The following is a 15,514-nucleotide window of genomic DNA, read 5'->3' on the forward strand; positions in this document are numbered from 1 at the left end:
CGTCCGCCATATTTGTTTTAACACAAACGCCTTAACAACTAAAAACATGTACTGGCGAGGGTCTGCAATCTGATTGTTCTTTCTTGTATTAATTTGTCTTTGAACATAGCGATATTCACAGATAAATTTAAAATAGCAAGAGTTACACCAGTGTTTAAAACTGGGGGAAAAAGGAACTTGCAGATTATAGGCCAATTTTTGGTACTTTATATATTTTCGAAATTGTTAAAACGAATTGTGTATACAAGATTGTTTAAATTTCTAGACAAACATAAACTTCTCTAAGAATCATTATGCATTCCGAAAAGGCCACTCTGACATATTTGGGTCTGATTGACCTCGCCAACAAAATTATTTATGCTTTTGAAAAGAATTTGCTATTGTGGGTTTTATTTATTTATTTTCAATAATTTATTTATCTGAAACTTTTGATACAGTTAATCATATAATTATGTTGTCAAAATTGTTTTATTATGAGATTTGGGGGGCGGGAATGGGGGTGGCTTATTTATGATTGGTTTATAAGTTATTGAGATAGCCGCTTTGAGTGCACAAAGTATCAATCTTCTTTATCTGAATTTAAGAAGATTACCTGTAGTTCATTGTATATCAGACGTTCAAACATCTAAGTTCATTTTATTTTATCAAAATCGAAATTAAATTGTGTTACCACCTACTTTTTGTATCTAGGTTTACTGTTTTTGTTTAAGTAATTTGAATGTATTGTGTCATTTTGTGTTTTTGTTATGGCATGCACAGCCCAAGCAATTTGCTTCTCGGGATTGACGCCAGCCTTCTGTTAATGTTTTGTATTTTATTTGAAGAAGGAAATAAATGATTGATTGATTGATAAACAACCATTTTCTATCCCTGCTGTTTGAGTATACACTCCACGGATTGGATGAAAGTCTTTCTCTGTGGTTGAAAACAATTCTCTAAACCGGCTGTTTGAGTTTACGCTCTACCATCCTAATTACTATGTGATTTAATCGACATACTATTATTACCTTCGCAAAAGCGGAAGGTTATGTTTTGATCGCTGTGTATTTATTTGTATGTCTGTGTGTGTGTGTGTATGTTATTCGCATAACTCAAAAAGTATTCAACCGAATTGCATGAAATTTGGTGGGATGATTGGTTATTATACGGGACACATTTGATTAGATTTTGGGAGCAATCGGGTCAAAGGTCAAGGTCAAGGTCACAAAAAGGTCAAAATCGTATTTTTGTTCTGTTCCCTACACTCCCATGCCAAGTACAGAACAGTAGCTGCGGCGAAGGTATGCGCTCTACCGAGTGCCCGTTCTAGTTCCCATTGGCGATGGTGTAACTTCCATCCACGGGTGACTTTACCCTATCCCCTTCACCCCTCCTCTCCTGCCTCGATTTATCCGATAGGAAACTCTTGGGAGCTTGAGATTGGGGAGGAGAGGGAAGCCGGGATCATGTTGTCATTATTATTATTATTGTTACCTCCACCACCAAAGGTGGATGGAGGTTATGTTTTCACCCCTGTCTGTCTGTCTGTCCGTTTGCCTGTGAACAAAATATCTCAAAATATTGTGGATGGATTCGGACGAAATTTGGCAGAGATGTAGCATATGTGACAAGGACGAAATGATTAGATTTTGGTGAAGATCTGGATTCGGATCTGGCTACTTTAATTTTGTAAGTGATTCTTCACCATTGGGAGATGGGGCCAAAACCGATACATAGCAGGATATCTCAAAAAGTTGTGAACGGATTTGGACGACACTTGGTGGACCGGTTGTGTGTGTGACGAGGAAGAATCGATTCAATTTTGGTGAAGATCCGGATCCGGATACAGCTAGTAGAATTTTTAAGTGATTCTTCACCATTGAGTGATATGGCCAACCAGGCGGAGGTATGCTCTCTACTGAGTACCATTCTAATTGGTTATGATATTATCGTTGTTGTTGTTACTACTTTTTTATTGCAAAAAGGCCACAATAACCTGCTATCTATGCACTTTAACACGGAGTTTTTCCAAGATGGAAAAGCCCCCTTGCGGAGGGAACCAAATGAAGTTGCTACAACCTCCATCGTATGGCCCCTTGTCCTCATGGCAAGTTTTGTTGAGGTTCGATAAGTAAGGACTGAATGTATTGCAGTCAGACAGACAGACCCCAAATTGTATATTGTGGTACGCTTTTACTGCCCTTACTCTTTACCAGAGCTCGCGGGTGACGAAAAGCCGAACTCTGCAGAGCTGGAGCTCAGGATGATCCAAAGCAAGAAGGACATCGAGGATCCACAAGTGACATTTCATGCCAGCTCTCTGTGTATGCTGCACACCCGCACCATCATGTAGACAGCACACACAAATGCACTACCCCCATTATCAATGTTAACTGAGGTGATGTGAGATAAAGATTTCACTAGGCCGAGGATTGAAGCCGAAACACTCGAGCATCAGGTCTTTTGGCCATAGCAAGTCACCAGTGTTAGGAGCACAGGTTGTGCATGAGCTTTTGAGCTGCCTGGTCTCGGTTTGACACCTAAATTCGACCCCCAAATGGATTATTTCATCGGAAAGTTCACTGTTCATCAAATGGGACCTCAAGGTGGTTGTCTCGTCTTCTGGCATTTTCTGCCACAGGACGTTAAAGATCACAGTGTGTTTTGCAAAGTTTGGCGAAAAAAAACCATGCCATGGCAGTGATGCAACCAAGGTGATTAATTTTGTGTAATTGATGACTTCTTCAAGTCTAGAGATCCATGGCTCTGCAGAATACCAGGAATCCTTTTATTACACTCTATTGTTGGAATATATCGACAATAGCTGGCCGGATGGCATAAAGGTATGCACGCTCACCTCTAAAGCTGTCTAGTCTGGATTTGAATCCCGACCCAGCTATAAACTATCATCCCGCAGTTTCGCATGTAGGGTGATTTATCATTGTGTGTGCATTACCTCGAGCAGACCTTATATTGTGGGTGTCCCATCTTCCGGCATTAGTTGATGGGCATTAAAGATCCCATGGTGTTCGTGAAGAGTATTCGACCTATTGTCGGCCCCATGACCATATTCCAAATTCCTGCCCTAACTCTAGGTGAACATCAGGCCTGACCAGTTGGTTTTTGGAAGACTTGAACCAGTCGTCCAATGGTCAACCCAACAAGAAGGTGGTAATAATTGTGGCTGTTGAAGAAGAGGAAGAATAATTTTGAATATCTTGGCAGCACACCTGTTCATAATCCACTCCATTACACAATCTATTGAGAATTCCTTGAAAATATTTTTTTATTATATTTGGATTGTTTTTAATTTTATTTCTTTGCACATTCGTCTGCTCCTGAATTTACCTGCCTGACCCACTGACTTCTTTCCCCATCTCGTCAACCCACAGAGCTCAAGTCCGAATGTTTCTTCAACCGTCGTCCTCGTCCACTCGCGTCTAGTGCGGTGTTGGCCGTAAGGTCTTTGTCCAGTGGAGCGTCTTGTCCTGTGCAACGTAGCTCGTGTCTGTATCAACCGACGTAGAATCTTGGGACAAGTTGGTCGGGAATTCTGTCATGATTTCATGATTTTGAATCCTAGAAAGCCCATGAATGAGGAGGCTGATTGCTGTCTCTCTGTGCCCCCCTCCCTACCTGGACAAGGAAAAGGGGAGGAGGGATCGGTTGGGTGATGTGAGGTTATGGATGTATATAGGGTTATTTATTAGTGATTCTGTGGAAATGAGAAATAAATAAAGTAAATCTATTTTAAATGTAATTGTGGTGAAAATGCTGGCCATCTGTATTTTCTGGTATATTGTGGTCGTTAAAGCGAAGCATTATGATTGGGCGTCTCTGGCGGTGTCCACTTGTGCGTGTCGTCGAGTGGCGTCGTGTTCTCCTGTTCGCTTTGCCGTGCCGGCTCGGCCTGGATGGCTGGCCTGTCTGTGGGAATTGGCGCTGGGATATTTTCATGTTTTCCTCGTCTCCAGATAGATAATTGCTCATGGATGAGTTTTTTGTTTTGTAGTTGTACTAGTTGGGCCTCGTCGTTTTGTCTTGCGCTTTCCATCGGCATCATTGTGCGGTCAGTGCTGGGCACTGAACATGTCCAAAAAGCTTACGAAATGCCTCCTGGCCACGACTTTATTCCACCGATTACTCGGATACATCGTCTGTGTGATTTGGTATATTTCCAATCTGGTTGACATACACTGCCTTTTAAACCTGCTGCTGGTCCTATATTTGAACCACTGGGAGCTTTATTTATTTATTTGTTTTCAAGAAATGTCAATTCATTTCTGATGTTCACAAAGATTTCTCTTTTTCAGTTTCTGATTCGTGTACGTTTTGTGTTAATGATGGTATTTCCTGCTTTGTGCCAGATTTTCAAATTGGCTTGTGATGTTCTTGTCACCATAACTTGTAATTATTTAAAAATGCAAGCCAGGCCTCTGTCCCCTCCACCAGCAGTTGCCCACATGGTAATGGAGGCCATGGCAATTGTCCTGCCCAGATGGCCACTGCGATTTGTCAAGCTATATCTGAAACCGCAAAACCTCGAAGGACCCAAACAGGAGATCTTGCAATTTGAACTAGGCCTGTATAAGGTCTCTGGAACCCTCATGGAAAATGTGATTGGTCTTGTTTTGGTCGTTTGAGGTGTTTTGGGCCTACATAAATTGTTCCCATCTTTCCGCTGATTTTATATTTGCAGTTGGATTTGACCAGAGACCTTGCGCTCGCTCTCGATGCTTTTTACATCTTTGCCCATTGCACGGTTATGCTTCTTCGCTGTGACCACCTGTGGACTGTGAGCCTGTTTACACATCCCATGTAACGTGTTCGTAATATAATGGTCTCAGACTGTATTGTGATTAACCAGCATACCCAGACTTGTGTTGTCGTCACCTCTAGGTTGGTATCTTTATTGGTGGCGTGTCACTGTCATGTGATTCCTTTCTGTATATCGCAAACTGGAGTGATTATAACTTGTTGAGTCGTATGCCAAATGCACAATAAAGTTGATTATCTGCAGTGCTTCACATGTGGGATTACTATCATCCAAGTTGTGGCCCGTTTGAATCCCCCTCCCTGCCCCCCTTTTGAGAGCACGTCTCGTAATGCCGGGATCGGAGGTTCGAATCCCATTTATTGTGATTTGTAATGTTTCATAACGTCTGTCATGTAACGGTGCGATTATGTTTCCTAATATCCTTGTCATGCACATGTGGCTGCCATTTTCCATCAGCCTGAAGGTAGAGCTCTTGGCATGAACTGGAACATGGATGGCCAATCGCGTCTAGTGGATATCGGTTATTTTAACCTCAACTGATTTAATTTAACACCACCTTGTGTGTTATTAGTATGCAAGCACAAAACTTAAATAACCACAAATTATCAAAGGGAGGCGCAAAGCACCCATCCCTTGATATAATTATAAGGGATCGTTTCTCTGTATGCAGCTTTAACATGGGGACTGAAAACACGTTTCTCGGCTTCAACTGGACGAAATCGGCTGTAAATTGCAGAAGTAAATGCTTTGCACGTTGAGGTAATGTGTTCCAAATTTCGGCAACGTCTGTTTATGCATTCTTGAGTTTTCTTTGGAAAACCCTCAACCACAAATGTCAAATTTAATCTTGTGGTGAGGCAGTTGCCCTGAAACAACTTGCCTTTACCTTTTGGAAGGCTAATCCAACTGAAGGCAATCTCAGTTCCCTCCACCAAGCTTGGAACAAGTGTGTGTCGACGAGCTGAGGAGAGCCAGGAAGCACTATCTCTCTACTCTCAAGACTGAGCTCTCAAACCTGTCTCATTCCTCCAACTCATGGTGGTGTCTGGTCAAATCTGTTTCTGGTGTTTGTATCCCCTCCCTTACCTCAAATGGCTACACAGTTGACACCGCACATGACAAAGCCGAATGCCTCAGCTCAAAATCTTGTGTCCCAAACCCATCTCTCTCTGTACCCACCTTACCCAGTCGAACCCAGCTGCTCCTGGACTCTGTCCTTCTCTCCTGACAAGGTGGAGAAGTTTCTGTCAATCCTCGACGATGATTCTGTAACTGGACCAGACGGCATCAGCCCACGGGCCCTAAAATCCTGCTCTGCCGCTCGTTCACACACTCTCTCTGTTCTCTTCACCGTCTCTTTTGCTCAAGGTCATCTGCCATCAGTTTGGAAATCAGCCAACATTACCGCTTTACACAAAAAAGGTGCAAAAACAGATCCTTGCAACTGCAAAACAATCAGCCTGCTCCCAATTATCAGCAAAGTCATGGAATCCATCATTGCTTCGGATATCAAATCCTACATCTTCTCCAATGGCTTGACTTGACCTCTGATCATCAATTTAGTTTCAAACCAGGTCACTCTACTCTGGACATGCTGCTTCTGCTGTCTTAACAATGGATGGATGTCCTCAATGCCAAACAGGAAATCAGAGCTGTCTCCCTTGACATATCACATACCTTCGATACAGTCTGGCAACCCGCTCTGCTCACCAAACTCTCCTCCTATGGTATCCATGGAAATCTCCACGCATGGCTTGTGGACTTCCTCTCTGGTCGTAGTCAACGTGTGGCCCTGAATGGATTTCTCTCATCTCCCCTTCCTGTTCAGGCTGGAGTTCCCCAAGGCAGTGATCTGGGCCCTGTGCTTTTTCTTGTCTTCATCAATGATCTCTCCGACTCTCTGGAAAATCCTCTCTATCTCTTTGCTGATGACTCCACTATCTGCCGCTCCATTCCTCATCCCTCAGATCGGCAGTCTGCAGCCTCCTCACTCTCTGCAGCCCTGGACAAAATCACAGACTGGTCAAACAAGTGGAACATGTCTTTTAATCCTGACAAATCCCACACTCTTGCTTTGTCTCTCTGAAAAAACTGTCTGGACAACCCTTCCATCTACTTTCTCAACAATCCTCTCCAAGATCTCCAAAGCCAGTCCTCCAAAAATCCTCCAAAGCCAGTCGCCGACTGGGCATCCTCCGTCGTGCGAAGTCCTTCCTTGGCACAACTGAGCTCCTCACCACATACAAGGCTTTCATCCGCAGCTCAATGGAATACTGCTCTCCCCTCTGGGCTGGGCTGGTGCTCCTGCCTCACACCTAGCTCGTCTTCACGCTGTTGAAACCAAAGCATTCAGAATCGTTGGAATCTCCCGCGATGAAGCTAACTCCAAGGGCCTCTCACTCACCCACCGCAGGCAGGTTGGTGGTCTTTGTCTTCTACCGACTCCTCTCCGGCCTTGCTCCCCCAGCTCTCTGTGCTCTGTCCCCCAAATATTCCTACAGGTTGCACAAGATCTGCCAGCAACCCTCTTATGGTTAAACTGCCAAAATCTAGGCTCTCTGCTCACCTTCACTCTTTCATTCCCCTTTTCGCCCGCCTCTGGAACAAACTCCCCCACTCCGTTCAATCCCACTCCTCCCTCCAGGTCTTTAAAACAGCTGTTCACCACCATCTCATCTTCCCCATCTTCCCTTGGTCGACTGCGCATGCGCAAGATTGGAGGTCTCGTCTCTTCAAAGCTGTCCATGCGCGCTCGCTTTCGAAGTTAAGTAACTTTTCACAATTGTTTTTGTCGAAACTGTATCTTTCTCTCGGTGTATGTACCTATTGGGGTGTCTTTAATAGTATTCTTGGTGTTGGTTTTTCATACCTGTGTACAGAATCGTCGGTCTTTCGTATCGCGTATTCTGAGGCCTAAGTGTAGTACTAGGCTACCGTGTCCGACCTTGGCTTGAGGCTTTGTTTTTGTCTCAGCGGTTCTCCGATCGCGCTGCAATTACTTTCCGATCTCTGTTTTTCACGGTCTTTTCATCCCATACTTCCTTGTTTTAAAATCTCAAAAAAAAAACATTTCCTTCTGTTCTATTCGTTTATTCGTTCTTATTTGTTCGTTCGTTCTTCGACCACGTTGTTTGTGATCACGTGATCACGTTGTTAAAAAATGTCTCATCTGTCCCCTGAAGACCTGTACTCTTGTCATATTCTATAACACCTTTTTCTTCTTCTTCTATAAAAGGATGCTTTCGACTTGCTCACCAAATCTATTCATTCCAAAAAAAAATTCCATCTCTTATAGTGCATCTTTCATTCATTCCCTAAATTCTCCAGCACTCCATCCTCCCTCCAGCGTCCTCAAACGTATTTTTGACTCTAATGTCTAAAGAAACTCCCGCGATGAAGCTAACTCCAAGGGCCTCTCACTCACTCACTCTCAAGGGCCCCCCCAGCTCTTTCTGGGCTCTGTCCCACAAATATTCCTACAGGTCGCACAAGATCTGCCTGCAACCCTCTTATGGTCAAACTGCCAAAATCAAGACTCTCTGCTCACCTTCACTCCTTCATTCCTCTTTTCTCCTGCCTCTGGAACAAACTCCCTCACTCTCTTCAATCCCACTCCACCCTCCAGGTCTTTAAAACAGCTGTTCACCACCATCTCCTATCTTCCCCTATCCAAAACTTTGATCTTTTCTACCCCCGCTAATTTCACCCCAATTCCACTTTTTTGAAATACCAACTTCTGTCCTGGAAGTCCTTGGTGTCCTTGTGTTTTATACTTCTCCCTCCCCCCCACCCCCCCTTCCCACGCCTCCTCCCCCCAAGCCCTCTCCCTTCCACACATCTCCCTGCTCTCAAATGTTGTGTTTGTGTGCTTCCCCTTCTCTCCCCATCTTGTTTTCCGTTCCCTCTTTTTATATATTTTGTTTGTCTGGTTGATTTGTTTGTGAAGTAAATGTTAGCTCTTTCACGAGCCTCTTCAGTATACAAAAAAAAAAAAACCTGGATCTTTTCTACCCCTGCTAATTTTTTGTTTGTTTGTTTTTTTGTATACATAATCGTGGCTCGTGAAAGAGCTAACATTTATTACACAAACAAATCAAACAGACAAACAAACTAAGTATATAAAATGGGGAGCGGTAGACAAGATGGGGAGAGAAGGGGAAACACATAAACACAACCTTTGAGAGCAGGGACATCGGGAATGTGTGGGAGGGAGAGGGCTTGGGGGGAGGTGGCGTGGGAAGGGAGGAGGGGGGGTGGGAGAAGTATAAATACAAGGACACCAAGGACTTTCAGGAAAGAAGTTGGTATTTCAAAAAAGTCGATTTGGGGTGAAATTAGTGAGGGTAGAAAAGATCAAGGTTTTGGATGGGGGAAGATAAGAGATGGTGGTCAACAGCTGTTTTAAAGACCTGGAGGGAGGAGTGGGATTGAAGAGAGTGAGGGAGTTTGTTCCAGAGGCGGGAGAAAAGAGGAGTGAAGGTGAGCAGAGACTCTTGATTTTGGCAGTTTAACCATAAGAGGGTTGCAGGCAGATCTTGTGCGACCTGTAGGAATATTTTGGGGACAGAGCCCAGAGAGAGCTGGAGGAGCAAGGCCGGAGAGGAGTCGGTAGAAGGCAGAAAGACAACCAACCTGCCTGCGGTGAGCAAGTGAAAGGCCCTCGGAGGTAGCTTCAACACGGGAGATTCCAATGATTCTGAACGCTTTGGTTTCACAGCGTGAAGACGAGCTAGGTGTGAGGCAGGAGCACCAGCCCAAAGGGGAGAACAGTATTCCATTGAGCTGCGGATGAAAGCCTTGTATGTGGTGAGGAGCTCAGGTGTGCCAAGGAAGGACTTCGCACAATGGAGGATGCCCAGTCGGCGACTGGCTTTGGAGGCCAGATTTGAAATGTGGTTTTCCCAGGAAAGATCATGGCAGATAGTGAGACCCAAAAGCTTGAGTGACAGAACTTCTTGGAGAGGATTATTCAGAAAGTGGATGGGAGGGTTGTCCAGTCGGTCTTTTCAGAGAGATATCTTAAGAGTGTGAGATTTGTCCAGGATTGAAAGACTTGTTCCACTTGTTTGCCCAGTCTGATTTTGTCCAGGTCTGCAGAGAGTGAGGAGGCTGCAGACTGCCGATCTGAGGGATGAGGAATGGAGTGGCAGAGAGTGGAGTCATCAGCAAAGAGATAGAGGGGATTTTCAAGAGAGTCGGAGAGATCATTGATAAAGACCAGAAAAAGCACAGGGCCCACAACACTGCCTTGGGGAACTCCAGCCTGAACAGGAAGAGGAGATGAGAGAAACCCATTCAGGGCCACAGGTTGACTACAACTAGAGAGGAAGTCCGCCAGCCATGCGTGGATTTCCATGGATACCAAAGGAGGAGAGTTTGGTGAGCAGAGCGGGGTGCCAGACCGTATCGAAGGCACGTGATATGTCGAGGGAGACAGCTCTAATTTCCTGTTTGGCATTGAGGACCGCCATCCATTGTTGAGACAGCAGAAGCAGCATGTCCAGAGTAGAGTGACCTGGTCTGAAACCAAATTGATGATCAGAGATCAAGCCATTGGAGAAGGGGAAAGATTTCATATCCGAAGCAATGATGGATTCCATGACTTTGCTGATAATTAGGAGCAGGCTGATTGTTCTGCAGTTGCTAGGATCTGTTTTTGCACATTTTTTGTGTAAAGCGGTGATGTTGGCTGATTTCCAAGCAGATGGCAGATGACCTTGAGCAAAAGAGAGGGTGAAGAGAACAGAGAGAGGGAGTGAAAGAGTGGAAAAACAGGATTTTAGGACCTGTGGGCTGATGCCATCAGGTCCAGTTGCAGAATCAGAGTCGAGCGTTGACAGAAACCTTTCCACCTTGTCAGGAGGAAAGGACACAGAGTCCAGGAGCAGCTGGTTATGACTGGATACAGAGAGGGATGGGTTTGGGACACAAGATTTAGAGGCAAACACAGAGTTGAGGCATTCAGCTTTTTCACGTGCGGTGTCAACTGTGTTGCCGTTTGAGGTAAGGGAGGGGATGGAGGGGGAACAAACACCAGAAACAGATTTGACCAGACGCCACCAGGATTTGGAAGAGGGAGACAGATAGAGTTCGGTCTTGAGAACGGAGAGATATTGTTTCCTGGCTCTCCTGAGGGTGGACACACACTTGTTTCAGGCTTTGTGAAAGGAAATGAGATTTTCTTCCGTTGGATTTGCTTTCCAGGAGACGAAGGCAAGTTGTTTCTGGGCAACAGCCTCACCACAAGATTCCGTGTACCATGGACGGGAGGAAGGGTATGACAACTGAAGACGAGATGGGATAAATCTGTGCATGAGAGAGAGCAATTTATTTTGGAAGAATTCCCAGGATGGGTTGATGTCAGAGGTGGTAGAGATGGGAGACCAGTCCACATGATTGATGGCTGCTTGAAGACCGTGCCAATTGGCCTGAGTGAAATGCCAGACTCGTCGACGCTGAGGAGGCTCCCTGAGAATGGTCAGAGAGATGTCCACTTTAACAAGCACATGATCAGATGAGCCGATTGGAGCAGAGAAGAGCTGGGTCTGGTTTGGGTCTGGTTGAATTCACCCCAGATACACTTTTTTGAAATTCCAACTTCTTTCCTGGAAGTCCTTGCAGTGTCCATATGTTTTGTACTTCTCCCACCTCCCCCCAAGCCCTCTCCCTCCCACAGTTCTCTCGATGTCCCTGCTCTCAAATGTTGTGTTTGTGTCCTTCCCCTTCTCTCCCCATCTTGTCTACCGCTCCCCTTATTTTTTGTTTTATGTCGGTTTGACTTTTTGGGTGATTAATATTAGCTCTTTCACGAGCCTCGATCTTGTATGCAGAAGAAAAAAAAAAAATCTGTCACGTAAGCTTTTGAGTCTCACTATCTGCCATGAGCTTTCTTGGGAAAACCACATTTCCAAGCTGGCCTCCAAAGCCAGTCGCTGATTGGGCATCCTCCATCATGCAAAGTCCTTCCTTGGCACACCTCAGCTCCTCACCACATACATGGCTTTCATCCGCAGCTCAATGGAATACTGCTCTCCCCTCTGGGCTGGTGCTCCTGCCTCACACCAAGCTCTGCTTCACGCTGTTGAAACCCAAGCCTTTTTTTTTTTTTTTTTTTTTTTGAAAAGAAACCAAAGTTGGAACCAAAGAAACCAAAGCAAAGTTGAATATTTTTTCCCCTTTACATTTTCAAGTATTTTATATCGTCTTGAATAATGAACAAATGAACATCTTGTACAATGAGCAAATGCATTTTATTTCTATTTAGAATGCAATTATTCTTAAATCTGAATTTCAGCGTCATTATAAGTGTTGTACCACATCAAATTGCTTATTGTATGGAAATCGAGGGAGGCGCAAAGCGCCCTTTCCGTTTTTTGGGACGGTTTCTCTGGATGCAACTTTAACAGGGGGACTGAAAATTCGTTTCTCGGCTTCTACTTGTATGTTGTATATATAAATATACATATATATACAAACTTTATACCTCTTTAAAATATTTTAAAAATAATTCTAACATGCTGACAATGGCCTAATGGATAAAGCATCACTCCCAGGGTGGAGATTATGGGTTCAAATCCGGTCTGGGTTGAATTTTTCCCCCCTGACTTTTAATGTCTTTCTTGAATAAAGGATTGTATGATGAACAAATGCATTTTGTTCGTATTTAAAATGTATCTTGGGAAAAATGCCAGGCGCATAGAAAAAGCCCCTTTATATGGTACGTGCCATGTGGCAAATTATAGAAAAGAAGCGAGCCATGAGTGGAGATTTCCATGGATTCCATAAGAGGAGAGTTTGGTGCACAGAGCGGGGTGCCAGACTGTATCGAAGTCACGAAATATGTCAAGGGAGATGGCTCTGATTTCCTGTTTGGTGTTGACTCCATCCATTGTTGAGACACCAGAAGCAGCATGAGTGACCTGGTCTGAATCCAAATTGATGATCAGAGATCAAGTCAAGCCATTGGAGAAGAGGAAGGATTTGATATCCTAAGCAATGATGGATTCCATTACCTCGTTGATGATTGGGAGCAGGCTGATTGGTCTGTAGCTGCCAGAATCTGTTTTTGCACATTTTTGTGTGAAGCGGTAATGTTGGCTGTTTTCCAAGCAGATGGCAGATGACCTTGAGCAAAAGAGAGGGTGAAAAGAACAGAGGGTGAGATTGAGGAGCATTTTAGGACCCATGGGTTGATGTCTGGTCCAGTTGCAGAATCAGTCGAGATTTGACAGTCATTTCATCTTGTCGGGGGAGAATGACGGAGTCAAGGATAAGCTAGGTACGACTGGGTAAGGTGGGCACAGAGAGTGATAGGTTTGGGACACAAGATTTCAAAGCAAACAGAGTTGAGACATTCAGCCTTTTCACGTGCAGTGTCAGCTGTGTAGCCATTTTAGGTAAGGGAGGGGATGGAAGGGGAACAAACATCAGAAACAGATTTCACCAGACGCTACTAGGATTTGGAGGAGGGAGACAGGTTGGAGAGTTCAGTCTTGAGAGTAGAGAGATATTGTTTCCTGTCTCTCCTGAGCATAGACACACACTTGTTCCGAGCTTTGTGAAAGGAACTGAGATATTGCCTTCCGTTGGATTTGCCTTCCATGAGGTGAAGGCAAGTTGTTTCAGGGCAACTGCCTCACCACAAGATTCAGTGTACCATAGACGGTAGGAGAAGGGTATGACAACTGAATACGAGATGGAATAAATCTGTGCATGAGAGCAAATTTATTTGAAAAAAAAATTCCCAGGATGAGTTGATGTCAGAGACGGTAGAGATGGGAGACCAGTCCAGATGTTTGGCTGCTTGAAGGCCATGCCAGTCAGCATGAGTGAAATGCCAGACACGTCGACGTTGAGATGGTTCTCTGACAATGGCCAGAGAGATGTCCACTTTAACAAGGAAATGATCAGATGAAGGGATTAGAGCAGAAGAAGAACAGCAGACATTTGCAGGGAAGTTTGTCATAACCAAGTCGAGAAGAGAAGATGGTCCATTCACTGAGATCCGGGTCGGGAAATTGACAGATTGTGTCAGTCCCAATGAGTCGCAGAAGTCCTTTGCTGAGGTGCCATGGCTGGTGAGAGAGGAACCCACACCCAGCCAGCTGGCATGATGACAGTTGAAGTCACCACATATGAGGAAGAGAGAGAGTTGGGATGAGTTGATAGAAGTCGTTCCATGTTGTCAGCAAACGAGGTGTCGATGAGATGCATATCATTTTCAAACTGAGATACTTGTTGAAGGGGCAATCTGGGTTCTTGTGTAACCAAACCCGTGGAAGTATTCACCTTCCCACGATGGGTACACTTTAACCCCTTGGTTGCTGGATATTCAGCTTTTCTTGTACGTACCCATGGAGGTATTTGTCTCCGCTGAACTCCCTCAGCCATTCGTGGAACCTCCCTGTTGGACATTGCACTCCTGTGATCTTGGTGACAATTTCAACGCTGCTCCTTATATTCTCTAGTTGGCACCATTATGGGTGATGGTTTTCACCATTTTGAGCAGCACTCTGCTTGTTGACCCGGTGCGTATCCTTGGAGTGTATTCGGCCCTTGACTCTCTCCTGTCCTTCACCCACCTCATCAGTTTCAGCTTAGAGTTCCCTTCTTCCTTATCTATGGTGCAGCTTTACCGGCTGACTCGGGTTCTTCATGTTTAGGTGATTCACTTTCTGAGGACTGGTTGAATGTGACAGATTGACTGACTGCCCTTGTCGGCTTCACCATTTGTGCGCACCCTCAGGATGTGGATCCTTCCAAACAGGGCTCACCTCCGACCCTTCACCCTTCATAACCCCTGGATCTTGATGTGCGAACTGCTTTGTTAAACCGAGCTGCCACATTGATGGGCGTGAGTTATCGTATAGCTGCATTGCTGTATGGAACGTTCGTATTTATTTAATTTGTGGATTCTTAGGTAAGTCATTATTTAATGCAATTAATTAACATTATGGTGCTTAAGGTAGACATGAGGGTGAGGGATTAATATTTCTTGTAACCAGCGGTGTAGCGCAAAATTTTGAGGGACCGCCCTGCAAAAGTGTGGGCAGTGATGTCATCACCAGGTGTACTGTCACATCAAGTTTTAACATGACACTAACAATTCGAGTCCTCAAAATGAGTGATAAATTTAATCTGCCCATTTTCAGATAAACCAAAACTTAACACTCACACACCTAATTACAATTCAGAATACCCTTTTAATAAAAAGTAAGATCAGTTGGTCTCTCACCACCATTTTTTGACACAAGTAATTTAAGAAATAAAGAAGCTTTATTTATTTATTATTTAGGACCGAGACTACTGGAGGGATGAATGCACACTTGCCTCTAAGATGTCTAGCCTGGGTTCGAATCCTGACGCAGCTATAAACTGCCATCCTGGTGTTTCACAGGTAAAGTGATACATCAGTGTGCATGTGCCGTCCCTCGGATATGGACGTTAACCTGGGAATCCTATATGCCAGCATTGGTTGTTTAGTTGGTGTCTTTCTTGGAATTGACGAAAGAAGATAAAGCTTTTGGGCCAGATAAACATCCGAGAGTATTGAAGGAGATTACTTAACAGATAACCATGATGTCGACATAGGCCTACTGCATATGTCATGCTTGTCTGTTCTGCCAACATGAGTCCGTGACATTGATGTATTATAGGTCTGTCTACCTTTGCTCGTATAACGTGATCATTCTTCACAGCAACAGCGACATCACTGATCGATCCACCCAGACGTCAACTAGTTGTAGGTATCCAAACTTT

At 44.5% G+C, this 15,514-nt stretch overlaps 1 protein-coding gene across 2 annotated transcripts in view; it reads left to right on the plus strand.

Annotated features, from left to right (window-relative positions):
* Positions 1-4,998, plus strand: part of PDXK (pyridoxal kinase) — a 62,425-nt gene extending 57,427 nt beyond the window's left edge. For both annotated transcript variants that reach the window (XM_068135434.2, XM_068135435.2), the window contains 2 exons: positions 2,196-2,303; positions 3,372-4,998. In XM_068135434.2, the coding sequence (XP_067991535.1) occupies positions 2,196-2,303; positions 3,372-3,373 (110 nt within the window). In that variant the 3' untranslated portion in view covers positions 3,374-4,998. The remainder of the gene's footprint in view (positions 1-2,195; positions 2,304-3,371) is intronic.
* The last annotated feature ends 10,516 nt before the right edge of the window (positions 4,999-15,514 follow it).

This window comes from Myxine glutinosa, chromosome 14, assembly GCF_964187855.1.
Source record: "Myxine glutinosa chromosome 14, kmMyxGlut1.1, whole genome shotgun sequence".
In the NCBI taxonomy this organism is placed as follows: domain Eukaryota; kingdom Metazoa; phylum Chordata; class Myxini; order Myxiniformes; family Myxinidae; genus Myxine; species Myxine glutinosa.